General features: G+C 40.2%; 2 protein-coding genes across 6 annotated transcripts in view; one reads left to right on the forward strand and one right to left on the reverse strand.

The window, feature by feature from the left end:
• Positions 1-80: 80 nt before the first annotated feature.
• Positions 81-27377, forward strand: part of lg23h1orf146 (linkage group 23 C1orf146 homolog) — a 36131-nt gene continuing 8834 nt past the window's right edge. The window contains exons 1-5 of one of the 3 annotated variants that reach the window (XR_014890667.1): positions 81-266; positions 497-590; positions 1138-1309; positions 1792-1870; positions 1975-2092. Coding sequence is in view for 1 of the 3 variants with exons in the window: in XM_085264289.1 (XP_085120415.1) it covers positions 201-266; positions 497-590; positions 1138-1309; positions 1792-1870; positions 1975-2115 (552 nt within the window). In the remaining 2 variants the exon portion in view is untranslated. Of the gene's footprint in view, positions 267-496; positions 591-1137; positions 1310-1791; positions 1871-1974; positions 2116-27377 lie in introns of those variants that run through there. The other 2 variants (XM_085264289.1, XR_014890668.1) reach the window with 2 other exon arrangements.
• Positions 2093-9027, reverse strand: LOC146546888 (glomulin-like). 3 transcript variants are annotated; one of them, XM_085264284.1, is made up of 18 exons: positions 8817-9027; positions 8280-8405; positions 7310-7420; positions 7124-7232; positions 6143-6392; positions 5937-6027; positions 5673-5839; positions 5537-5590; positions 5419-5449; positions 5249-5338; positions 4275-4316; positions 4097-4170; positions 3739-3823; positions 3551-3660; positions 2881-2944; positions 2666-2801; positions 2466-2560; positions 2093-2380 (listed from the first exon to the last, which is right to left on the reverse strand). In XM_085264284.1, the coding sequence occupies exons 1-18, from the start codon at positions 8856-8858 to the stop codon at positions 2285-2287; spliced, it is 1773 nt and encodes a 590-aa protein (XP_085120410.1). In that variant the 5' UTR covers positions 8859-9027; the 3' UTR covers positions 2093-2284. The 3 variants fall into 3 exon arrangements, with proteins under 3 accessions (XP_085120410.1, XP_085120409.1, XP_085120408.1); XM_085264283.1 differs by having other exon boundaries at positions 2466-2557; positions 4144-4316; XM_085264282.1 differs by having other exon boundaries at positions 4144-4316.

Raw genomic sequence — 27377 nt, forward strand, 5'->3', positions numbered from 1 at the left:
GAGAAAGGGAAATTAAACAAAACAAACGCTTTTATCGATGAACAGGACGTTACGTTTTACCGCAGCGCCCCCTGGTGGCGTCCTGGTGGCATGACACAACAGACGGCTGAATCCGCTGCAGGAACAGCTTTGGACCAAAAACCGGGTTGAGAGTGTCGTCATCGGAACCGTGTCGTTCACTTGTTAATAACTAGCAGGCAATGGCGACATGCGGAGAAGGGACTCCTCAGTGGAAAACAACGATTATTGTCAGCACATCGCTTCAGGTAATGTTAGAAAGTTTAACCTGAACCGTCAAAAATGTTTTGCTCGGTCGGTTTCTGGTGGCAGTTATAAAAAAAATAAGTTAACATAAAGAGCTTTAGCCATGAAGCCAAGGCACTAGCACCGACAAAATACGTGAAATATTAGTTATTTGCCCACCTCTGACTTTGAATAAAGAACTGTACCAGCTAACGATGCTAGCAGTTAACTTATCTTCATTTTGTTTCCACAGAGCCACGAAATCATTAGGATGCTAAACGCTCAGCAGCACCGCATCAGGTTTTCAGACAGTGTTCATCCCGGAGCCTTCATTTTTCCTCTATCGGGTAAACCCGAGTCCCCCAGTACACCTGCCGTGTATTTTATAACCCACTATAAGACATTATTCTGTTTTCTATAAGACACTCAGTGGATTTTAATAATGTAGTGTAAAGTTTTCATTGTTCACAGTAAATGACCTCATACTTTGGTTTAGTGTGATGGTAGTGGGGGGTCGGGGTTTATATCAACTGGGAAAGCTCTAAAACTTATGAAAATGCAGTCAAAAGTTCAAAATCTTTGCACTCTTTCACATTTTCTAAAGCTGTCCTAAAGCCCCTGGGCCTTATGTTTAACACCCCTGATTTAGACTCTTTACTTAAGTCATAATCCTATTTAAGTAGCCTAGTGGGAATGTTTTAGCATCAAAATATGTTTCAAGTGATTAAGTAAAAAGTACTCCTACATATACATTAATTTAGCACCAGAGGAGAGGGTGTGAGTGTAACTCGTTTGGTCTGATCCCTGATTGTGGCAGAATTAAAGCCCATACTTACAGATATATATATGTGTGTGTGAGGTTTTTTTGTTGTTGTTGTTTTTTATTTATTGCAGGTACTGCATTCCTGATGGTTGACCCGCAAGACCTCCCAGAGCCCTCTGAAGAATCGGGAGTCTTTGAGAGGATAAAGAAATTTGTGCAAGTCCACCGCAACTGCTTTTTACTCCTTCGTTCACCATTTAAAGGAAAAAAGGAGCTGGAAACGCTGACTGTGATTCAAAACCGGTAGATTAATAGTCATGTTGTGTCATTTTTGCTTTACTTAACTGATTCTAACGCTCTGGTTACAAGGCTTTGTGACAGCAGCTTGAGGATATAATAATGATGATGTCGGAGTACCTCATGGGTCAGCCCCGGGTTCTTTATTATTTAGTTTGTCTATTGATTGCCAACCTGAAATTTGTCCACCTACAGTAACTTCTATGTTGATTATATGGCTATCTACATATTCAAACCAATAAGCAGGCTACAGGAGAATAAATAGCCTCTGAAAAATCAACCATAGATATTTATGACTCTGTAAGTATTTTCAGAGTAATTGTTTTTTTTAATTGTCATTATTGCTATTGGTATCTTTTTTGTATTTTATCTCCCCTAACTTTGCTTTTTTTCTTGTCTGTCAAAGAATTTGTGGATTTTGTTTTTAAAGGTTCTATATTGAAAACAGAATAACTATATTGTACTAAGGACGTCTTTATCTCTTGCAGATTCTTTGGCAGCAATCTCAGGATCCTGCCTGTGCAAAACACTGATGAAATTGTTAAAGGGATGTTAACAATTGCCAAGGTAACAATGGAGGCGCAGCTATTTGGTATATTTTAAATATAAATGAGATAAACTGATGTGTCCTTGTGAAACCTTGAATTAAATTAAGCCACACCTTCCTGCAGGCCACCAGTAAACCCCATGTAGACAGCATCCGGGACCGGATTTCTCTGGCTCGGGCTCACATCATTGAAAGCAGTCCTGTGTGGGAAATGTTAAGAGACATGCTGCAAAACCAGGCAGGTGATTCGACATGTTTTATTTAATGCTAACCAGCAGGAGCCCAATGTGCTGAACATAGAAAAGCAGACATTTCAGTATATAGTATCATCTTGTATACATTCTTGTATATAAGCACACACTTTATTCAGTCAAACAAAGCAAACCAAATAAAGATATATTTAGAAAAATATTGAAGGGTCTGAATTCAGAGCCTCAGTTTAGTTTGTTCTGCTTTTCCTCTGTGATCTCTTCGATTCGGACTATAAGACTCTCCATGAGGTCAAATGTCACCAAAGCACTCTGCAGCACCTGAGAAACATGACAAAAGTCAGCTTGCTAGTCGTAGAGTCCAAAACATAAATGAAAATTATTAAATTAGAAGAGTTTTCCTGACCTGATGCTGGACCTCCGGGGACATGTTGGACACTTTCTCCTTCCTTACTGTGATGCTTTTGACTAATTTAGTGGGTCGAGCAGCATCTCTGGCTTCTGGGCAATAAGAAGTGTTGACAGTATAAAAATAGACTCTTAAACTATTCGTGTAAAGCTTATTTCACTGGAATTTTGTCACACAGATTAGTAGCTAATTCCTACCTTTTGCTTTTAGCTTTTGGTCCTCCCTCAGTGCTTTCAGTTCAGAGGAATAATACGCTCTTGATATGCTGATACATACACGCAGCATTTTTAGGTATTCCTCTTTGATCCTGCACAACTCTTCCCACACATCTTCCTAAAGGAAGGCAGAACAGATGATCAGCGTCCTGCCCTAACCAGGCATTAACTGAAAGCTTTGTATTAGACTTACTTACATTGGTTCTCAGCTCTTCGTCTCTGATAAGAACATAGCGTAGCAGATTTAGGCTCTCCATTACCCTGGATAAACAAAGAGTGCTACTTAATGGCTCAATCTGGATGAAGCTTCCCAGTTCACACAATGACAGACTTTTGTCTTTGAATCTCTGCAGGATAGTTTTTAACTTGATTAGATCTGAAGTTGAAAATTGCTTTAATTTAGTTCCATTAACTCCATGTATTTTGGTAGCAGATACGGTTTTCTGTATTTCTTTCAAAGGTCAAAATATTCTAAGGATGCCTTTGAGCCTATATTCCATCCATCCATTCGCTTCCGCTTATCCTTTTCAGGGTCGCGGGGGGCGCTGGAGCCTATCCCAGCTGTCATAGAGCGAGAGGCGGGGTACTTAAGGGTAATTATTTCAATTTCCAGGTGTCCCAAAGTCTAGGTTGTAATTATAATGACAGTTAAATGGAATTTGCTTCATTAAAAAAAGTTTTTTCTTTTTAAAGTATAATAAAGCTACTATTATGCTCTCAGCACATGCCAAAGTATCCATGTTTACGATTTTGCCATAATCAAGAATTATAATTACGTCTCACTCCACTGACTTTGTGCTTCAGGTAACCAGGTTCCACCTCCTCCAGTCTGCTGTAATAATGCTTCAAACTTTTCTCGTTACTCACTTGTCCATACTGCTGAGCAAATCTGTCTGAGCACCTTGTGGCAAGCACAGCACCAGTGTCATCAGTGAAATAAACTCCGTTCCCAAGAACCACTCATTGGCGTTACCCCACTGTAAAAGAGTTGTAGTACATTTAACGTGTAGAGAAAAAAAATGCAGGCTATGGCGTGACTCTCGTGTTTTTCTCACCTTCATAGAAAGTTCAAATTGATTCCTGATGTTCTTGATTATATAACTTTCTATTCCTGCGTGATTGCTGGTTTTTAACATGCACCTACAACAACAGCAAAAAAAACAAAAACAGCAAGCGTTACGTTAAAGTGTTAGAAGACTAAGAGAATACTGTAAACATTTGTCAGCTGGAGTGTAACTGGAAACGCTAGATGGAGAGAAGCAGCAGTAAATTAATAGAGGGACAAGTTAAGAATATTCTGTGGGCCATTTGTTTTTAATAAAGTGTTAAAGTAGTCTATATATAGCTGTATAATGGGCGTTAATTTCACACCTGGAAAGAAATTGCAACTGCAATTGAAACTGTTTTTCTCACCTGAAGAATTTGTGCTTTGCTTCTGCATCTAATTTATTGATGAATACCTGGAAAACCTGCAGGCCCGATTCTCTCTGGGGGAGCAATGATCAGACGGAAGAGCGAACAGATGTATGCCTTTTATAGTGTAGCAAAAGTCAAACATTTTCCCCATATTGACCACTAATGAAGCACTCACCAAGTGCTGTATTGGGCAGTCGGTAAGAACTCGCCGCAGGTTCTGAGAATTTAAGCACAAAACAGCTCACTGAGCTTTCGGTGTTATGGTTGAGTCATTTAAGTCAGCTACAGCTGTGAATCGCAGTAAATGTTACAACTATAATATTATAGTTTACAGCCACTTCACAGGCTGAGTCTCAAAGTCTCATCACGTTAAAAAAAACAAAAAACAGCTTACTAACTGATGCTTATTTTGTAGTTTTGAATAACATTTTTAGGCCACTAGAGGGGAGCAGAGAGCTGTATCACGTTAAAGACACGGATCCATCCTGCAGTGCAAGCAAGCATTCTTCAGCTTCATTTGGAGCTCCCTTTGTTTTTGCCAATTGGGTTGCTTAAGTTACTTGACTAGCTTGTTTTGATTTCTTAAGCGCTTTTCACTGAAAACAGCTGCCTGCTGAGGATAAAAGCACTGAGAGCAGTGAGTGCGAACAACAAATGGTTTATGTGTGACAGCTAAACAATGAAACATAAAACCCTATGAAACTGAGGTAGGCTGCAGATTGACAGTTCACTGTCAGTTCTTTACCTAAAGCAGCTTGGCCTCGAGAATGAGGATTTTGAAATTTGCTTGCTTGGAAATTGCTTCTACTAAAAGTATCAGATGAGTTTGATTTTCAGTGACCTTGAACTCAAGGAAAGGTCAAGTTTCTAAAAATCTTGTAAATAATAGCTCGAGAATGAGCCAACTTAGGATTTTTAAATTCATACCATAGAAGCAACCACGAAAAATCTCGGACAGGTTTTGAATCTCAGTGACCTTGACCTTAAAGGTGAAGGTCACAGAGTGACATGCATGCACTGACAGTGATCTCAGTGAATATGCAAACAGACTTAAGACATCTCAGGTTTTTCTGTAATTCTGCTGCTCCGGCCTGTGTGTGTATGCAGCCTGAGAAATAGAAATGAGTCTGGCACGGCTGCTTGTCTTACCTGTGTCACACTGTAGAAGCTCTTCAGATCCAGCAGACTCACTGGGAGGCTGTTGTCCTGCACACGCTCCAAGCTTTTTGTGAACAGCGCCTAATAATAGATAATTATGGGCAATTAAAATGAACTCAGTCTTCTGCTTTCAGATGTTTTTCATACTGATGGGCTCTTACCAATCCTTTGAGCAAATGTGATTCTTTTTTGCTGTCAGAGAAACACAGATATGACTCTGATTGTAAGTTTGTTCTAAAACAGAAAACATGTTCACTTAATGTTGTGTTAACAGCATACCTGCTGAGCAGCTGACTGATGTATTCCATGTTGCACTGGAGAATAAACACATGGCTAGAAAGGCAGGAAAAGTTCAACATTAATAGTTTTTAGTGAAAGTAAATTTAAGTAAGTAAAATGTGGCTGCTCACGTTACCTAAACACTGCTGGAAAGTTGTCAATGGTAATGAGCTGAACAAACAGCAGATAAGCCAGACATGCTCTCGCCTCCTTGAACTGATTATTGTCCATCAGGATGTTTTTCCTCAGTGAGCTGAAGAATAAGAGCTCCGGAAGAGGCTCTTTGATTGCAGAAAGTGTGACCTGCAATGCACACATGTGACTTGGGACTAAACAACTAAAACATGTTGTGTTCTAAATAAAAAAAAATAGAAGTAAAGTGAAGTGACTTTGCCCGTACCATTATCTCTACTGCAAAGAGCCACAATGGTGATCTTCTGTCGTGCTTCAGTTCAGCCTCAAGCAAAGGCTCTCTCAAACTCCTCATGCAGCTAAACAGAGAATGCAATCAGTTATTCAATTCGAAGTCATTTTGCTTTGCCATTTGTATTTAATATCATTAATAATAATAACTACAAATAAACAGAGTTGCAGAGAGAAACATACAACTTCAGAAGCTCAATCTTTAGCTCCTCATCTTCAGCTGTAGCAGCACAATTTCCGTCTGTCCTTTTCACCTCCTCCACAAAAGGTTCTGTGAACACAGTCAAGGCAGCGCTGCAGCGGCACAGGCCGTACTCATCAGCCTCCTCCTGCTGCTCCGTGTAAGGCACAGGCAGCCGGGACAGCTGCTTCTGCAGGGCCGACAGAGTCGAGCCCACACAGGCTGCCTTCCCCTCATCCAGTCGGAGAAGTACTGTTTAAAAACACAGTTTGTTAGTTTACAGTAAGCGTACAGCAGGGGGAGCCCTTTAAAGAAAAAGAAAAAGCAGCATTTACTTGTTCACCATAACCCACCAATGCATGGAGAAGCAGTAACCGCACTCAGTAAACCAGGCTACATGTGATGCACATGATCTACATGTTGTCTAATACAAGAACCCTGCAAAAAAAAAAGGTGCTATGACGGTAAAGGTGTTCAATGTTTGTCAAAAGTGCTGAAACTGTCGATTCAAACGTATTGTTATTTTGGCCGATTAGTTTGAGGTGTTTTTGGATCGTGTTAAATTTTTCTTATTTTATCCACTGCATTTATGTCAGCTTAGACAACAGCAATAACAACTCTCCCCACTCACCTAATAAACTAGCAAGCGACTCCACTGACCTGAGCGCGTCCACCGAGCTGTTCGATTGATAATGTTACCAGGCCTAATGGGGATCATTTGATTATTGGTTATGGCTGTGCAGTTTAATGCGATAAAAGCAATTCTACCATAAATTCATTTTTACTATTGCAAATCTAAAAATGTTGTCAAAAAAAGTTGTAATTGTAGTTTAATATTGCCGTTGTAGTGGATGATGGTGAATCAGGCTGAATCTGCAGCTATTCCTAAAAGCTGTGTTTGTTTCTATGGTAGAGGTAGAATTTATGGCCGAGACTGTTGTGTTGATTTAGTAGTAGTACTGTTGCATGATTAGTTGTGTTACCTGATTGAAGATGCGGAAGAAGGGCTAGGATTGTCTCGGAAATGGCACCTGGATCAATGCCTTCAATTATTTCAAGCATGCAATCCAGGAGTTCATTTGGCCTGCAAGTCTTAACGAACAGATGCAACGTTTCAGGTGATGCACGGGGAGCGTGTTTCACTATGTAGAAGAACTGCTTGCACCTACCCTGGTCAGATGTGTGATGGCAGCTTGGTATTGATCCAGACCCTTAGCTTTTTTTACAACTTCGTTTAGAAGAGGTGCCAGTATAACACAGCCCATAGATTTCACAATAACCTGCAAGTGCAACAATAGGCAATCAGTACACGTCACCGGGAACCTTAAAAGCGACCCTGTCGGCATATGAATTTGATAGTCCCTTCCTTTCCATTTGCATGCATCGCTGCATAAACTGATGCATGCAAAAGAAGTGCAGTTTCATCTTCACAACTGCTGGTTAAAGTGTGATCTACCAGATCACACACACACACGAAAAAGGAGTGGAAGAAGGTGCAGGTTTCACCTTCTGAAAATAATTTTAAAAAGGCATTAGACTATATAGATAATCTGTGGAAAAAGATTCTTATTAAAATCATTTGTTGCAGAGCTGCAATCCCATGACTGTCAGTTCACCTATTTGTTCTTCTCCGCGCGGCTTCTTTTTCGGCAATGGTTTTGAAAGTCAAAATCCAGGGATTTCTCATTTTATAATCAATCATTTGCAGCCCTTGAGATTGTTTTAGCTCAGAAAGAGGAAGGAGTGAGAGATGACACATGCTTTAAATGTAGGCTACAAATAACTGCACTGAGCGTGGAGAGATGGGACAACCAAGGGCACTTAGAGAAGCGCTGTATTGAAGAGGGTTATCAGTGGAGCGAGAAATCTGACTGAATATCTGCTTGTTTTCCCAGCACACCTCCAGGTCAAGAGGCTAGGAGGCACAGAGTGGTAGCTGCATGTTAATGTTTAGCATAGTTGTGTAGCAGGCAAGAGGCTGCTCGCTTCAGTAGGTACGATCCTGCAGTGTAGCCGTGCTTTTAGAGCTGTATGGCAGATTAACGCTGCCAATCTGCTGTCACTTCATATCTGTGAGGTGTAACTGCTACGGAGGAAACAGCTGCCCTGATCTGCTGTGTTGGCAACGACGAGGAATACCTGGTTTTTCTCATCTTGTATGAATTTTAAGAGCTGTTGACTTTCACCCTCACTGAGACTGGCACATCCCAAAGTCTTGAACTGCTGGTAGTCCTCAGGCTTCAGATCGTCTTCTTGAGTATTTCTCTAAATACAGGACACAGTATATTACGTCATAATGTTTTCTTTTACTATTGCTGATAAACACCATTGAGCTTAGTCATGAGTTTCCTCTCAGAAGCAGTAGATAGTGCTAGTATAGTGTGAGTAGATGTCAGGATATCCTGCATAAACCCTAAGAAACAAATATATTTATTTAACATGGACTTCCTCTTGTAATGTTACTGAGTGAGGAGGATCAAACGAGATATAATGAAGGCAGCGTCACCCAACGCACCAGTTCTTCTATACTCTAATGCTAGCAGCTAATCTGTCAGCCGTTATGCTATTTTTCCCCACACTTGAAGGTCATACTTCATTGCAACATCAGGAGAGGAGATCCTGAGTACGATAGCCTCAGCTAAAATGTGTTGCCATGGCGCAATATTGTTGACTTACCCATCTCTGGATTATCTCTTTCACCTGATCTTCATTCATCATCAGTTTCTCTTCAGCCCTCACAGACAATCTTATTATCAGTTGGCCTTTATTTTGACAGATGATGCAACAGCACAGAATCAAAATGATCAAATATATAGCTCTCCTGGTGTCTTGAAAGAGAGACAGAGAAAGAGGGAGAGATTCACTCTGTAAGGAAGCGAAACATAAACCTCTTAGGTCTCTTTGTGCTTGACATGTACCGTAATAGGATTAAACCAGAGCAGTTCAGTGTGGTCACAGAAAGTGCAGACATGTCTGGAAGGATCCAGTCACATAAAAACTGTACAGAGGTTGTCACTGCTTAGAAAGAGTCCAAAATAGGAATTTAAATATGACAAAACTGAAACTTCGGTGTCAAAACTTGTGCTCATGATCTATTTACACCTGCCCTACCACTGAGATATTTACCTAATTTCCTGCAGTGTAGGTGGGGATATGCCACTTTAGCATAGTCTGCAACTAAAATAGAAATTAATATGCATGCTAGCAGTGTAGTTTGTGAAAATACATTTTTAGTAGATTATATTTTAAAGTTCTGCTACCTTAAAATGAGGTCATTTACATAGAGGGAAATATAATTTGTGTATTAGCACAAATTTAGTAACCTTCATTGTAGTTTGGGGGTTTTTTTTCTTCGCCTTGTGAAGTACACCTAGTTTAGTACACGTACGTTTAAATTTATTTGGGATTTTTTCTTATCCCCAGGGTTAAAAGTATACACAATGTACCAAATACATACATACACCTCCACTAATATTTAATTAAATTCCCCTTGTTCCAAAAATTTTCAGTAGGGTTGAAGTCGAGGCTTTGGGAAAGCTGTTCCAGAAACTTAATGTTAGCTTGATTTATTCCAAAACAAGTTTTAATGTCTGTTTGGGATCATTGTCCTGTTGGAACCGACACGTTTCAGCTGTCTAGCTGCTGCTTTGAGGTAACATTGAAGAATTTAGGGGTAGTCCTCCTGGTTCATTTTTCCATCCACTTTGTGCAGTGTACCAATAACACCAGCAGAATAACAGCATAACAGCATCAGACCGTGATGCTACCACCACTTATGCTTGACCTTTGGTGCAGTGTTTTCAGGTTTGAAAGCCTCGGCTTTACTCCTGACCTGAAAACCTTTCTTCAAAGGGCGTATGGTTTGTCAAATTTCAGTTGAGCCTGAAGGAGTCTGTTTTGGAGCAGGGGCTTTTTTCTTGGTCAGCCCCCTCTTAGTCCATGGCAATGTAAGACCTGCTTCAGTGTGGACAGTGGGAGCAGTTTTTAGTTCATGGCAGGCTTGAGCCTTGGTGTTTCCTGAGTTGTTCCTCAGTAACCTAACCTCCTAACCCATTTCCTCTCAGCTGAGGGTGACAAGTTGTTTGTTTTTTCCAGACCTTGTCAAAGTAGTAACATGGCAGGGGTTAAAGTTCATTTTATATGCATTGCAGGTATTGTTTATAGTGTAAATTATATTGGAATGAGATCATATACATATGATTTGTAGTGTACTAAAACATCAGCTATACTTCTTTTCAAATAGATTTAAGGAGAGAACAATGTGTAGGACCCATTGTGATGTGGCAGTATCTATAGAAAAAATAAATCCTGTGACACACGCTGGCTGCAGCAGACTTCTCAATGTAATTAAAAGGAAGTGCCTGCTGTACACAGATGCACAGGGATTACGAATGCCTTTCCATGATTGCTTGATGACAACATATTGCTCTTCTGTGCAAACACAAAGGCCTCAAAGGCTTTGATCGCCTCTCCCCCCTCAGCATTTACGTGCGTGTATAATATAATACAAGCACAATCACTGACTTCCTGCTCCTGCTTCAGCAGAGGAGAAGCTCATGTCCTGATTTTAGATGAATAGGTGTAGAGGCGTGTTTGAACGGTCGGATTTAGCCGACATCTGCCGCCCAGGTTTGCTCTGTGTATTGCGCTGTGATGAAAGCCTTAGACAAAAGCCACAAAGCAAATACAGTACACAGACTGCTGCTCAGTCCGTCTTTGTCCCTGATTTTGCTGTCATTAATTGCAGGCTGATGAGGTTTTGTTTTGGCAGTGCTCCTGGGTACACAAAATATTAAAGCACACAAGGTCTAGGCTTAGGATAAACAAACGCAGAGTTAAGATTTAAAATAAGCTTAACAGTATTTGAGTCGAAAGAACCATTATGTCACAGAATAAGTTGTTTTAACTGGTATGTAATTCCTAATTTAAAATTTCTTCAGTTTTGTTTGAACAGTTGATGCTCCACAGTCGTGAAAACATCGTGTCTCTGATTAACAGATTCTCGTTTTAAAGCGCAAGAAATCGGAGGACAGAGTCAGAGCAGTGATCCCTTTCCAACTCAGGAGGGCACTGTTTGTCTTGAGGGCTTAACTCTGATGGCAGAATCAGTCTGTGGATTCAGCACCTCATTGTTAAATTCACACATAGGTGAAAAAGATCTTTTAATTTTAGACCCATGCTAAAGTTCAACTTTAACAATATAGCAACACAGGTAAGAGACTTGGCATGTCTTCCGAATGTCTGAATAAGCAATAATCAAAGAAAAAACATTTTGGCTTAACATTCTTAACATTTGGCTGGAAGGTAAATATGGTAATAAACATGCATCACTATCAAAGCAACAGGGATTCCTGAGCATCGTCAACAAATGTCAATTCGAGGCTCACAGTCAGGGTACTGAGGCTGGTGTCAGAGCATCAAGAGCCGTCAAACACAGATGTCTTTAGGAAAGGAGCTGCCACGGTCTTATTCTGAGAGATGTATTAGCTGGTCTAGGGAGAAAAAGAGCTCAAATGCTGCTCGGTTGACTAAAGTCTTCTTTTCACAGCAAAGTCAAATTTTGCACTTCATTTGGAAGTCAAGGTCCTGAAGTCTGCGGTGTTTGAAGTCCAGTGTGAAGTTTGTGAGGATGTTGGTTGCCATGTCATCTGCTGATCTTGGTGATAGTTGGTCCTCTGTATTTTATCAAATCTACTCCATGCTGAGAAGCTTTATAGATATGCTGATTTTATTGTCCATAAAGAATTAGTACCTGCTCACAGAACCAAAACTATTATCAAGTTGTTTGCTGACTGTGTTATTACTGGTTAAACTTTGGGGTAATGTCAAGAGGAGGATGAGAAACACCCAGCTCAAAAAATACAGAGGAGCTGAAGGCCGCTACGAAAGCAACCTGAGGTTCAGTGACACCTCAGCAGTCCCACAAGCTGATGCCATGCTGCACTGATGCACTTACACTAAATGTGTAACGTACTGAGTGTATTTTCAGAAATATAATGTTTCTGTTTATTAAGTCATTTTTTTTGATCAGTCATATGGAATATTCCAACTATGTGAGATCTTGAGTAGCCATAATCGTCAAATTTATCACAAAAAGGCTTAAAAAAAATCACTTTACTTTAGTTTCAGTTTTCTTTAAATTCAAAGCGAAAATCTCACCAGCAAAATTGCATATATTATTTTATAATGTCAAACAAGAAATTTCATGACATTACTGTGGATCCAGTAGAGAGGCCATTTGGCAAATATCAATAACTAATAAAAAAATATTTTAAAGAAACAAATACAAATATCCTTATTTGTACCCTTAATATACACAGTATAGCCATTAATACTGCTACTTGTATCGCTGTGAAATGTGACACTTAGTCTTCATGATGCAGGATGTTTTACACCGGTATCATGTCTTTGATTAACAAGTGAATTCATTTGAGAGTCAAAGAAGTATCTGTTTTCATGAGTGCGCATTCTGAGCAATCATTGGAGTGGTGGAGATGCTGTCTGGCAGTCTGTAGGCATGTGGAGAGCAGTTTGCAGTGTTCAGAGCCATATCTCAGGTCACTGATATCAAATATCCATTTATATTTAATAGATCTGTGTTGCTACAGCAACCAGTATCCACCTCCAACAGATTCATTCAGGATTTGGTTTAAGGTTATATTCAAGGGGCACTTTTAAGACCTTGACCGTAGTTTCTTAGATTGAACGAATGAGTAAAATGGACCATATCTTTTCAGTTGCGGAGCAGATGTGTGCAGTATTCATAGAGCAGTCTAATATGCAAACATTCAGCAGTCCTGTGAGAGTGGGATAAAGCCTCTCCATTTTCCTTCCATATTTCCTTGGTGACCTCTTAGAGAGCAAGAGAGTCTAAGTGAACTATTTATCCAGTCTGCTTCCCCCCGGAGGCCTCTGCAGACTGCTTCAAGCTCTCCTGTCTGCCTGAAACCTCCCCAGGCTCTGCAGTGCTTGTCAGGAAAAACTGCCATGTTTAGGGCCTCTCCCCCGGGTCCTGCATCAGCTACACTGCTGCTTTATGAGGCACGAAGATGAATTTGATTTTGAGATATTTCCTTTATACCGTCCAGATTTGCTTTTGTGATTGCTGCATTACTATTGGGAGTGTTTTTTTAAATGTCTCTTAATTTGTGAAATCCCAAAACTGTTTCCTCATTTACCCAAATTCCTTTGATGCATGCAAGGTGCTGATGAAAAAAATCAATCACATTTTTATTTCAGACGTATAAGTAACAAGTGTTAAAGAACAAATAAAATCAAAAAGAAATCTCATTTAAAATCTTTAAATTTTTATCTTATGTCGACCAGGGAACATTGCAATGTGTGCACATCCTGCATATATTCACATGTGAGTCAGCTGGACTCTACAGAGATATTTATAGCATGTCTAAATATCTCTGCGTCCATGTCTGTGCTCTTCCTTTTCTGATGGGTAGATTTTGATTGATATGCCGGTTACCACAAGTGACGCAACTTTTAAACTTGCACAACACATTTCTGCCAGTTTAAGGGTACAGACGTGCCCTGTTAATGCATTATCAGGGAGTAAAAAATAAAAGTATGTGTGATTTATTTCTTTTATTTCTTTTAATAAAACATGCTATGGTTCCTCAGGATAATCTGCTTGTCACGACTGTTTCTTTGGTGGAAATCATTTTCAGTAAGACTGTCTACACTTTGTGGATTTTCTAGAGCAGTGGAAAATGCATACAAAACAGCATGAGGGTGTGTCTGATAACGTGATTCCAGAAAAGTTGGGGTGCTGTTCAGAAGATATTCCAAAGGAAAAAACCTGCAGATGTGCCACTTGTTCCATATGTCACAAATACACAAAGTGCCTTCATCTGACAAAACAATCAAAAAATGTACTGAGAACATATAACATGGGATTAAGTGTATTTTGCACTCAGTGTGTGCACAAAATATTTGAGGCAGGGCAGGGAAAATGAGTTTCTCCGTGTTTTTAGCACTGCAGCCGTGCACTTAGTTTTTAGTGAATGTAACTCAAACATAGGGACATTGTACATTACTCAGAGACTATAGTCAACCACTGATTAATACATATTTGGATTTTTGGCAGCTGGAATTAACTGTGGGATTGAATAAATTAAAAAAAACTGTGTTGTGCATGTTTGTGGATACAAATGAAGGATCGGTCAGTGTAAGACTACTCATGTGTTTTTTAGATGAATAAAATAATTGAACTCTGTGGCATCGGATCATCTTTGGAATCAACGGTACTTGTGATACCTGATCAGGTCGTTGTTAAAATTGCTACATGCTTTAAGCACTACTAAAGATCTGTTGAAGCCCATTTTATTTTTGTGACTGATGTCTCAAACCTATGAAGAACTTGATATATTTGTGTTGGTATGGTTAATTAAATGAAATCTTGATATTGTTTTGGTCAGTACAGAGATGCACGCTGGCACTTTTGTTCTTGTTTTTTCTTCCATGAACGGTGCTGTGGATGTCTGGAAGTTGAATATCTTTAGGGAGAAACGGATACCCCAGTGAACTGAGAGCTAATGGAGGTGGTGGTCTCACTAGGGAAATACTGACCTTGGCCCCTTTTTGTAAAAGCTTTGCCTCTGTGGCAAACAATTGCAGGGAGGGGCTGTGCAGGCGCGGTCCGAGTGTGTTTAGTGAACATCTGTTTGCGCTTTGGCAAAGACTGTTGCTATAATGTCGTCCTGTCTTTTGCACATCATTCAACATGCCATAAAGCAGCTCTGTCTACCAGTGTACTATGAGTTGAAAGCTCCCAGGGTGAGACAAAGGCCCAGGCTCGACACCTCAGTGTTTCCTGACCTGCAGTGCCTGACTGGTATGGATCGACGCTCGGGAACTGCAACAAATCCATATCTAGTGGACCACGCATGCAGACTTCATCACCGCCTGCTCAACCTTTTGTCAATCGGCATTTTGATGACAATTCCCAGTGTCGAGTTGTTCCCAATCAATACACACAGAGCGGACACCTTCATACACGCAGATAAATGCTGCTTGCCGGCTGTATCTCTGGGCTGTGGAGACTGACACCCTGTCTGACTCTGATCGATAAGCGGCGCGCGGTGCGGCGCACAAGCTCGGCCGTGCCCGCTCTGCTTTAACACACGGGGCTTGGTTTCCCCCGGCAGCTGGGTAAAACTGCCCAGCAACTCCCCAAGGTGGATGAATCGGAGATGTTACATGTGAACTGGCTGTCAAAATGATTTTGTCATCTCCTCTTCTCTCCGGTGTTTAAAGATGCTGACACACTGTTTTTTGGGTTCCAACGTCTTGTTGAAAGTGATGGAAGCTTTTAGCCTTTTTTTTTCCCTCCAAACTCCCTTTATCCATTTAAGTGTTCGCTCAAGTGTTAGAATTTCTGTTTCACCTGCCACAGATGTCTCCTGGTACTTCCTGCCCGCTCACAGCTCCCTTTCAGGTCATCTGATTTGAACCCTTCTTTGAATTTACAGACTTTACAACTTCATTTAGAATATTTACTCTTGTTACTTGATGAAGTCTTTTAGATGCTGCTGTTATACTACTTTTTGTTCTTAGTTTCCCAATTTATTGATTTGCTGAAGCTTTTACTTTCTGCCATTTAATTTCGTTAGATTACATTAGCTTAGCCTAAAATGAAAGTAAATCTTAACACAACTAATCAATACTCCTTTTTTATATACGTGAGAGTGGCTAACATTAGTGGGTAGATAGATCAGAGTAAGAATAAAACAGTGAGTAAAAAAGGCCAGATCAGATTCAGCTTGGGGTCATTAATGTTTCAGAGGATGCCAGAGGGAGAATGGGAGAGTCACTGCACCGCCGGGATCCATTTCCTTTGACTGTGGCTTTGTCATTTTGGATCAATCCCACCATAACCAGGCCTATTGTAAAGTGACTTGGCTCTAATGGAGTGATAGGCAACATAATGGCATCTGGTTAATAATAAGGTACTGGGTTAATGTGTTTTAAAGGCAAGTGAGCCGATCATTTCTAACGGATAAATAGAACTTGCAATGGAGGACTGCAAAAACATGTTCTTGTGCAGGATTTGGCAGCAGCAGCTTGTGTTAATATAGTTACAGTGACCTCTCTTTCTCACTTCGTGTTCCCTAGCAGTGGCCCAGTGGAGATCTCAGGGGTTGTGGAAGTACTTACCGTTTCCTCCTCTAAGCTGTGATCGTCACAGTGGCGTTACTCCCGCTTTGATCCTGCTGCAGTCTGACACATGACCACACAGACCCCTGAATGGGCATTAGTGCAGGCTTCAGCAAACCCAACATCTGTGCCTCCCAGCACTGCCACTGCTCAAATCATTCATTAAATCAGAACACAAAAAGTAACTTTACTTGAATGCCTCAGCATAAATATTTGATCATGGCTGAGAATAAATCTTTGTCATTTTGTTCTCCTTCCTCTGGCTGCGGGCTCCTCTTATAGATCTTCCTCGCCTCGTTCTCATTTTGCTGTTTAGATACAGGCACGTGCTTGGCTTGGTCATTTGTGAAATGGATCTTATGAATTTTTTAGAAAGATTCATAGCTACAATCAGCCCTGGTTTAAGGGACGACTGTATCACAAAGTAACATCTTGTGTTGCCGTTCTCACTCACAAATCGTCCTCTGCTTGCGTAGATGATATAAGCTAATAGTTTCTGTGTTACTTTGACAGAGATGCTAAACTTTTATGTATCATAACAGATTTTAACACCTTGTTAGCATTTGGCTTACACACTAGTAATCTGATTTGTTTATTTTTGCATACAACAGAGTCATTCTAACAGTATTTGCTTAGTCAAGCTCTGGTTTTATTGCTTTGCATCAGTATAAACACAACAGGAAAAAATCTCAGTTATTACTAATAGATTACATGTTTGCATTTATATTTACCTAATAGTCCTACTGTGCATTGTTTTTGTTCCAGATAGCAACTCAAAGCATTTAGAGTGTCGAATCATTACTTGTTGGATGCATCTCTGTCACCTTTACAAATCAGGGCACAGCCAATTTTTTCATTCTTCTTCCCAAAAATGCTTAAGATCTGGCAGGTCACATGGGGAAACTGAGGGTTTCTTAAAATTCCATCTTCATGCAGTTTTTGAGTACAGCCTCCACAACGGAGATTTGTAGTCTTGCTCCCATTTTCACTCCCTTTTTTCCTTTTCCCTAATTCTACTGGGATAGTCAGAGACTAGAAAATGCTTTGACATTTAACAACCTCAGCCTACTATGCTGTGTTTTGCGGTGTTACCAAAACAGCTCATGCCCGCTAAGGTGTAAACGCTACAGGGCCATCAAAGGTGACATTGGACATCGTACTCCAACCAGTCACCAGTTTTTCCATTCATTGCTGACTATAAGATCCAGATAATCTTTGCTTTTTTAGAGATGCTCCAGCTTAGTTGTCTGTCTGTAATAATGAGCCACCACTAAAACTACTTGGGTCTTATACATGCCTTTCCCCCCCATGTCAATAACGTCGTCTAAGACAGCATATGTCCCAGAATTTGAGGCATTTTTACAAGATTATTAACATTAATGTGTCATCAGTCACTGGCTACGCCCAGTTGTTCTACATTCAACTAATTAATTTACTTCTAAAAACTAGCTGTACCAGTGCTGATGTAGTTGTGTTTGATTAAAGGGTTAAATATTTACACAAACCTGTATATTATAATAACTGAGACAGAGCATTTGATTTATGCTTTAGCAATATGTAGGTGGCATCCAAAATGTTATGGGACTCATAATGCGATTCATATGGTACCTTTCTATAAACACCAGCTTAAAACGAGCAAGCCTGTGTTGTAAAGAGTTGAAAAATATATCTGAGAGTATCTTGTGACTGTGCATCATGGGAAATCTTCATAGTCACTAGTGGGAACTTGGACAAATTTGACACTGGGGTAAGAGACTATTGTCTGTTGATGTTATACTAAAGAAATCCATCAAGATTTTCGAAATGATAATCAGTGGATAAAGGGAGAACTAAAAGCATCACAGGGGAAGAGGAAGCTAGCTTGCAGATTAGCAATCAGGTTAGACTGATGCAGAAAAAAAGAAATCAGGCTGTTTCTCAGCAGGTGTAAAAATATGTTTAAGCAGAAAATGTCCACGTAAGGTCCTGTGAAAATGTTCTTTTTGGCATGACTGTGAGCTGATCTTTCAGTCACAGTGCAACATATTGTACTGTTGTATAGTAACTGCTGAACAGTCTTGTATTCAGCATTAACAACACTGTGGTTTAATCAAAGCTTCACAGATTGACATGGCGTGAAAGACTCTACTTACTCTACTTTTAATTCTTTAACCAATTAAAATTCCAGTTTTGTGGTCCAACATTGATAATTGACAGTTTTTTTAATACTCTGTCATATGAACATATTTCAATCAGCACTAAAATAAGATACTGAGGTTTATTCTCTAGTCTTGAAAACATTTTTTTCGCACAATTTAACGCACATCTTAAACTGTGTAACATGCAAGGATTTGTTGCAAGTTCCTCACAGCTTTACCTTCCACCCTCCATCTCGAATTCCCAGCCACGTAAAACCTTTTACGACTGAACACGAATATCGTGCGCACATTAAAAGGCTGCACAGCTCTGTTTCTTGTCACTTGTGTTCAGAAGATTTCTTTTTCATGCGTTTTCTTTCCCCCCAAAGACAAGAGGATCTTTTGTTATCAGAACCTTTTAACCAAAGTGGATCCTTTTAACGTCACCTTCAGGATTCATACGTTATTAGACATGACTTCAGATGAAAGACAAAACCAGGCCAATGAGGTAAAAGTGTGGTGTAGAAGCAGATACAGTACAAGGACTGAACACAGCTTCGTTTTAGTACCGGTGCAGAATATGAGATCAGTTGTGTAAATCTGTCCAGAGAGGAGGGGGCTTGTGACCGAGCTGCAGCAGAGCAGCTTTTTTGTTTCTGAGTGACAGCTCACATCCAAGTAGTCTAGTGATATGCAATGCTAAATGAGCCGGATAAACATGTCTTTAAATGAGCGAACAGCTTTCCCAACCCTCCTGCCCTTTTATCAAACCAGCGGGTCCCCAACCCTCCACCCATGCACACACACACACCCCTTCCTGACCAGCCCCCCCCTTCCTCACCATCACGGCCTCACGCTGTTCAGGGCCTCAGACCCTCAACAGAGCCCGGCTAATGGAAAGCTTTCAAGGCGGCGGGAGCAAAACGTCGGCTTTCATTTGGCCTCCACCATTTTCTGATGCGAGGAGTGTATAGGGTTTTTTTTGTGTGTTTATGTGGTCGTGGCTCAGGCATCACGTAAACACACAATCACCTAGGGACGTGCCTTTATAAACAGGCCTGGAAACTGAAAACAACAACACTGTCGATGCCCTCCAACCCCCCATCCACACGGATGCATGCACGTAAACACACACACCTGCATAAAAAAAATGCTGGTTGCCTATTTTTATTAATTTAACACTGGTGTTAGAAATGCACGTCATAAACTCAATTTATAAACAGCTGGATATAGTGTCTTGAAACTTAAATGATTAAATTTCTGAAATATTTCTAAAATAAACAAAGAGCTAGTGTAAAGAAGCTGGAAGAGGTGTAAAATGATCCAATCATCTATTTCTAGTTTTGAACAGCATGTAGTGAAGGTAAGGCCAAAGATTAATCACAGTAATAAAGACAAAACTAAATGAAGACATGCATGTTTCAGTAATTTGACCAAATTGGTTTGGAGTATTATACAGTACTGTGCAAGTTTTGAGCTACCCTTTATTTCTTTATATTTGCCACCAGTGAAAATGTGACTGTCAAGAAGGTAAAGAAACAGGGAGAAAATCCCGAAATATGCCAGATTACACTGGACTGAAAATCAGTGGCAGCAGGTCTTATGGAGCGATAAATCAAAACGTGATATGTTCGGCTCAAATCGTTATCAGTATGTACAGAGGAGGTCAGGAGAGAGATGCGAAAGCTTCTCTTTACCACTATTTACCATAGCAAAAGAAAAAGCAGATAATCCCTGCTTATTAACCATAAAATAACAACACTGCTGATCTTGCCCTGTAAAGCTCTGGTTGTGGTTTCTGACTCTCAGTCACACCAACGCCGCTGACTTGAGGCGCATCCCCAGGAATTCCATGCATTTTCCAATTTTTTTTCAATTACATTTTTAATATTCACAATATTTATTAATTAATCAATTTTTTCCCCCTTTCCTCTCCTATCTATCAATTCCAGTGAACCAGACTGAACGAAAAGAGCATACTCACCATACTCCACATTCATTCACACGGACACTTCTTCTAACCTCTTCTACCAGTTTTGTCTGTGTTTTTTTCTTATTTCTAGAAATGAAAGTCTTAAAAAAGATTGCTGTAGGTTCTGTCATGGTCAGGTCTCTTCTCAAAGATGTGGGGGTTCTTTGGGTGCTGGGGATTTGGGGACGTTTGCGCATGCTTCAGCACATCACTGCACCTATTTTAGATGTTCCTAGACATGTATAAAGGAATTAAGGGTGGATCAAAGCTTGTGTACTTTATAAAATTGGATAAAATTACATTCAAATGTTGCGCAATATGAGTCCTGTGTCTGATGTAGCCCTCTTCTTCGACCTATAGACTTCACTACACCAAATTTTGCATGTCTTCCCTTTATCCTACTGGCTTCTTTCTGAGGGCTGTGATTTCCTCCCACAGTTCAAAGATGTGCATGTTAGATTGATTAGATTAGTTGTGGGTCTAAATGTAAAACCAAACCACCATACAAATGTGGCTTTGAGAGTGATTGCGTCTTGTAGCGTAGAACGCTTTGACTGGTCAGTAAGACTAAATGAGCGTTATACACAGTCTCAGTCCATTTCCATTCTCAGAAACTGTAAGTAAGCGTGTCTCCTTGTTCACTAACACACTGCAAAAGTCTGGAAGTGTGCCTCAGCCACGGCTGGCCTTCCACGAGGAGGAAGCTTGTTAGCCCGAAGAGGCCTGCTCTCCCTGCACATGTTCGGCCTGTCAGCTGCCTCACTGATGTCTCTTGTTATTATTTTCCTCTCATTCTGCTGCCTTTTCTTTGCGGAGTCATGAATAATTTGTGTCTACGCCTTGTTGCTTGATGACAGCTGTGCAGTTGGTTTGCAGTCTGTTTTTCAGATCAGGTGAATAATGAATAAGCCTATGCAACAAAAGAGCTGTGTTCTATATGAGCCCTGCCTCTCTTCATCTGCCCCAGTTTACTTGGCGTGTCAACCACAGGTAAGCAGGAAAGTGTCTCTGATGTTGAAACTTTCCCGAATTAAAAGCGTAAACAGAAGAAAACGGTTTCATTTGATATCTTTTAATCTCCCGTGAATTTTTCCGTGTGCGAACATCTTAATCACTGCTTTTTCACCAAAGCTTGCTGTCAGAAATCCTGCATCTCTGTCAGCTTATCTCACCTTCGAACTCGTCAAACCTGTGTGAAATCTGCTGAACAGCGTATGAAAGCAAATACCGCATTATTATGACAATATACACAACAGGTCTGCTCACCCTCAGGGAAATAATCACGTTTGTTCTCTCTCTCTGTGTCTGTCTTCTCCCTCATAAAAAGTAAAACACCGTTCGGCAGATGTTTTCCAGATATTGTCAGCTGCGTGGGTGTGAGCTTTATATTTCTTAATCTGTGAGGCGCTTTATATAATGCTTTAATCGTTTCTTTTCTTTAGTCCCTCAGGTGACATATCACAATTGTAAATCATTTCATGGGGATCTGGTTTTAAAAGTGGTTCCAGCTTGCTGACCTGGGGCAATGTCTCCTATATCTTTTCTGAAGCTTTATTTCAAGAGTTTTCTGCCTTTATATGGTACAAAATTAAAAGAGTGGTTACATCGAGCAGTGGTTCCCAAACCTTTTCATCCGATCAGCTCCAAAGGCTTTTCAGTACTTAAGAATCCATCAACAGCAATGTAGCCCCTCCAATATGCTCATTTAACCCATCGTAAGCATGATCTCGACCACTTTCTGCTTACCATTGGTCAATTATGGCTAGTGAACTCTCTCAGACATTTTTCTATAGTTATTGACTTACTATGTCACCCGTTTGCTCCCTGTTTGATGTTACTCCTGCATTTGACAGCTGTTCATACCGTTTAAAGCCCACAATCATTTATCCATGCTTTTGATTAGTAATGTAAACTTTTCTTGACATTTCTAGACTTTTTAAGCAGTTTGAATAAATTTTATGTTCATTTTTAACTCTTTTAGACTTCATCATTTGATCGATGCAATGCAATACAACGCATTCATAACATATTCTCATTTTTGCATTTCTTTCAGTTCAGGTCAGTTACATTTTGCTAATATAGGACAAACTCACAACACCAGTCAATTCAAAGGTCGTTATAACATAATGCGAAGATCCTACAATAACACAGAGCAAACCGCAACAATCAGACGAGCCCCTGTGAGCAAGCACTATGAACAAGAAACAGCGGGAAGGAAAAACTCTCTTTTAACAGGAAGAAACTTGTTGTGCATACAGACAGGCTGTGAAAAGAGGTGAGTGAAGAAGAAATAGTCAGTGAGAGTCATGGGAAGCCCCAGCAGCTTCGACCTATTAGCATACGGCGAGTTCAGGGTCACCTGATTCAGCCCTAACATTATTCCTTATCAAAAAGGAAAGCTTTAATTCTAATCTTAAAGGTAGAGAGGGTGTCTGTCTCCCATATCCAAACTGGTAGCTCGTTCCGCAGATGAGGGGCCTGAAAGCTTCGCCCTCTATTCTACTTTAAGAAACTCTAGGAACCACAAGTAAGCCTGCAGACTGAGAGTGAAGTGCTCTAATCATGTGATATGGTACTATGAAGTCTTTAAAGTTCTTTTATTGGTTTTTAAATGTCTTAATGGTCTTGGGCCTTCTTATCTCTCAGATCTGCTTTTACCATACGAACCCTCGCGGACCCTGAGGTCCTCTGGTACTGGCCTTTTGATTGTCCCTAAAGTCAGGACACATACTCACGGAGAGGCAGCTTTTCAGTGGTATGGTCCTCGTCTGTGGAACAGCCTGCCGGAGGAGCTCAGGGCCGCAGAGAACGTACATGTTTTTAAGAACAGGCTCAAGACCCACCTTTTTAATTTAGCTTTTACTTAGCGTTTATTTATTTTTTATGCTTATTTATTCTATCCTGTCATTCTATTATTAATTTAGGATTTACCTAATATTTTTTGATTTTATTCTTATTCATTTTTTAATCTTCTTACTCTATTTATATTTATATTGTATCCTGTTCTTATTTATTTTATCATTTTACCCTGTATACATCGTATTGCGTCATATCTCCAGTGTTTCCTCGGAGGGCGCTCTCTGCACCGGGGCTGTTATTGACCGTGGCCGCTGGGTCTCTGGGGTCCTCTCAGCCTGGTTGGGGGGCTCCTTGGCCTCCCTCCTGCTGTGTGCCCAGCCCGGAGGCTGCGGTCTGTGACCGGCTCCCGGTGCAGACGGCTCTCTGTTATAATGTTTCCTCACTTGGCTCATGCGAGCCCAGCCCAATTTTTACTCTTTAAGCGTGCGCGTGTGTGTATGTGTGTGTGGGTGGGGGTGGGGGGATATATGAGTGTGGGGAGTGAGTTGGAGGGTGGGGTGGGCTGCTTTTAACTATGTAAAGCACTTTGTGCTACATTTTTTCTGTATGAAAAGTGCTTTATAAATAAAGATTGATTGATTGATAATATGGGGCCTGATTATTCAAGACCTTGTATGTGAGAAGAAGAATTTTAAGGACTTGATTCTGGATTTAACAAGGAGACAATGAAAATTAGAAGAAAAGAAGCTTATATGGGAGAAATATGCACTTCTTTTCTAGTCCCTGTCGGTACTCTTGCTGGATCAACTGAAGCATTTTAGAACAACATAGTCTACAGCCTACAATTAAGAACTAGTTTTTCAGCATCACTCTGAGACAGGATGCTTCTGATTTTAGCAATAATATGTAAATGTAGGAAAGCAGTCCTACATATTTGTATAAAATGAGCATTGAAGGACATATCCTGGCCAAGGTAATACCATCCACAGTATCATGTTAGACACCATGTTTCTAAGATTTTGGGGGCCGAGTGCAATAACCTCAGATTATCTGAAATTAGAAGCAGGAAATTAGAGTTCATCCAGGACTTTATATCGTTAAGACATTCCTGCAATTGAACTCATTAGTGCGTGTCATCCGGCATCTACATAGCAGTGAAAATGTATGCTATGCCTTCGAATGATACTGACTAAAGGAAGCATGTATAACGTGAACAGAATAGGTCCTAGCACGGAACTCTGTGGAACTCCATAATTAGCCTTAGTGTGTGAAGAGGCCTCTCCAGTTATTTTAACAAATTAGAAACTAGATATAATTCAAACTGCAGCAGCGCAGTACCTTTAATACCTACAGTGTGTTCTAATCTCTGTAGTAAGATATTGTGGTAAACGGTATCAAACGCTGCACTGCGGTCTAGCACTACAAGAACAGAAAGGAGTCCACTGTCAGAGGTCGTGAAAAGATCATTTGTAACCTTCACTAAAGCTGTTTCTGTACTGTGAGGAATTCTGAAACCTGACTAAAACTCTTCAAATAAATCATTCCTCTGCAGACAATCCATTAGCTGTTTCACAACTACTTTTTCAAGAATTTTAGAAATAAAAGGACGGTTGGAGATTGGCCGGTAATTATCTAAAACAGTTGAGTCAGTTGATGGTCAGTTTTTGAGTAATGGTTTATGGTAACTTCACCTTAAAGGCCTGTTGTACGTACATTAATATTAATCTTAAATTGATCATATTTAAGATTGCCGCATTATTAAATGGTAAGACCTTTTTGTGGGAGCTTGTAGGAATGGAGTCTATTAGACACATTGATGGTTTAGAGGAAGTACAGCTATATTCCCTCAGTGTACCCAGCGGTTCACATTTTGTTTATTCAGACATGTAGAGAAACTTCCTGTCAACCACCGCACTCAGTTTGGGTAAATCAGAGCTTTCATTATGAAGTTATGGGAGGTCGGGTGTAGCATGTCCCATACAACTTGGCTTTATTTTGAAGTTTTTTCATGTATTGATTGTGCAATAATATCTATATACTTGACCTCTTTTCAGTAGATTATTTTTATACAAAAATATTTTTTGTATAATGGGGGGGAGGGGGGGGTCATCTATCCCATAATACCCCAAATATCCCATAATACTAGCTAATAATTTGATTAATGTCTGTTTTTTCAGACATTAAAAATCAAAAAAAGAAAAAAGAAATTAAACACCCAAGTCTCTCTCCCATCTTTTATTATTCATGTATAATCTCAGATTAATAATAGATCATCCAAGACCACACAAACCCAGACCTTGAACTTTCTAATTGCACAACTATGTCTGTCAGAAAAAATTAATCCAGCCATACCTCTGCATGCTGTGTGGCTGCGTGCACAGATGAGTGCATGTTTATCCACCGTGTGCACTTACGGGCCAAAATGCAGGCCTCAGACTGCAATGCTCTGATTATTCGCCCACTCAAATCAATCGAGCCATCTCCTATTCATATTTGATATGCCTTTAGGCAGTGGGATAAAGTTTAAAAGAAAAATCTAGCCATGCACTTGGAGGAAATCTGGTCAGCCTATTGACTCGTTTGAAGATTTTTACTTGAGAAGCTTCACTCTGAGATTGTGCTTGAAGAGCATCTCTCAAAGGGACTCGTCATACAGCACTCTATGAGGTAAAAAAACAAACAAAACATCCATCATAAGCGATCTAGGTTGTTCAGTTGCTTAAACAGTTATGAGAGGAGCTCAGTGTCACAAGTTCAGCTGAAGTCGACCTGCTCTGCCCAGCAGTGAAACGTCCCACCTGAGAGAACCTGCTTGCTTGCTTACTTCAAAGGTGAGGTTGGCGGCTCGGGGCTCTCTGAGCGTTAAAGGCACTGGCATCAGGCATCAGGAAATTCCCCTGTCACCAGATTCAACCTCATTCAGTCTGAACAAAAAGTGCACTCCTTTCAAGCAGCGTAACCTCTTATTTCCTTTATAGATTTATTTTAAAGGAGCTTCAGTTTTGAAGTCTTTTCAAAACTGAAGCTTTTTATTCGCCTTGAAATGTGTGGTTGCTGCATATAAAATGCATTTTCGTTTGAAAAGAATAAACACTGTGAGTCTCTCTGCCATGTAGCTGTAATGCGCACAGCTCCACTAAATCTTGCTTTAAATGAGCATGCCTGTTCCTGTTCTCCTTTAGTCTGTTCATCCTGGGGTTTAAAATATTCAGTATTTTCGCAGGCCTGGATGTTGTACGATTTTGAGGCAAGTGAGGCATAGAAAATCCTTGTGAGTCAGTGATTTCAATCAATGTTGAGTGAAAACGACAAAGTGATTGTTCCTCTTTCCGCCTCTTTTGTGTCGGAGGTTAAAAGATAAGAGTTTGGAAGAATTGGTAGATTAATAAGGCGACTGTTTATAAGCTCACCTAACCAGTTATGAGAGGTATTTTCACAGTATTAAACTGATTCTATCTATGGAAATAGTCTCTATGACAGGGATACCACCTGTTTCTTAAATGTGCTGTAATATTTCCAGGGAGCGTTTTTGTTTATCAGATTAAACCCTTTAATCTATTGTTTATGTAGCAGTACAGAAACTTTGACAGGGTGCTTCCCGACTCTCATTTTTCCCAGGATCACAGCTGCCACATGTGATATCTTTTCTGCCAAAGCTCGTTTTTTTCCTCCCCCCCCAAATAACAGCCATGAGGGTAAAACGCATTTGGTTAACGGTTAAATCAGCTCATACTGTTTGAGGTCCAAACAAATGTCTGCAGTGGTCAAAACAAACAGTAGCCTCTGGGCAATCACACAATCACGGCAGCAAGGTGGCTCAACGTCCTGGCGCCTTTGTTTTAAAGTTTACACTCTGGAACGTAAAGCTCTTATTCGATTAGATCATAGTTTTATTTCTCTCTCTCCCTCTGTGTGTGTGTGTGTGTGTGTGTGTGTGTGTGTGTGTGTGTGTGTGTGTGTGTGTGTTCGATCGAGAAAAAATCTGAAATAACTGTTGCTAATGACCTTAAATCTACCGACGCGTCTGCTGACAACAGTGAAAAAAAGACGCTCTGTGGAATTTTTTTAAACTTAGGTGATGAAACCCGACCTTTACTTTAATGTAATCTGTTTTATTTTTATGCACGCTTTTTCCGTTCCGTCTCTGTTTTCGTTTGGAAAAACTTAACTCATCCATATTTT

Source organism: Mchenga conophoros, linkage group LG23 (genome assembly GCF_057382185.1).
Source record: "Mchenga conophoros isolate Kocher_MC1m ecotype Shallow Benthic linkage group LG23, M_conophoros_male_GT1.1, whole genome shotgun sequence".
Taxonomy (NCBI): domain Eukaryota; kingdom Metazoa; phylum Chordata; class Actinopteri; order Cichliformes; family Cichlidae; genus Mchenga; species Mchenga conophoros.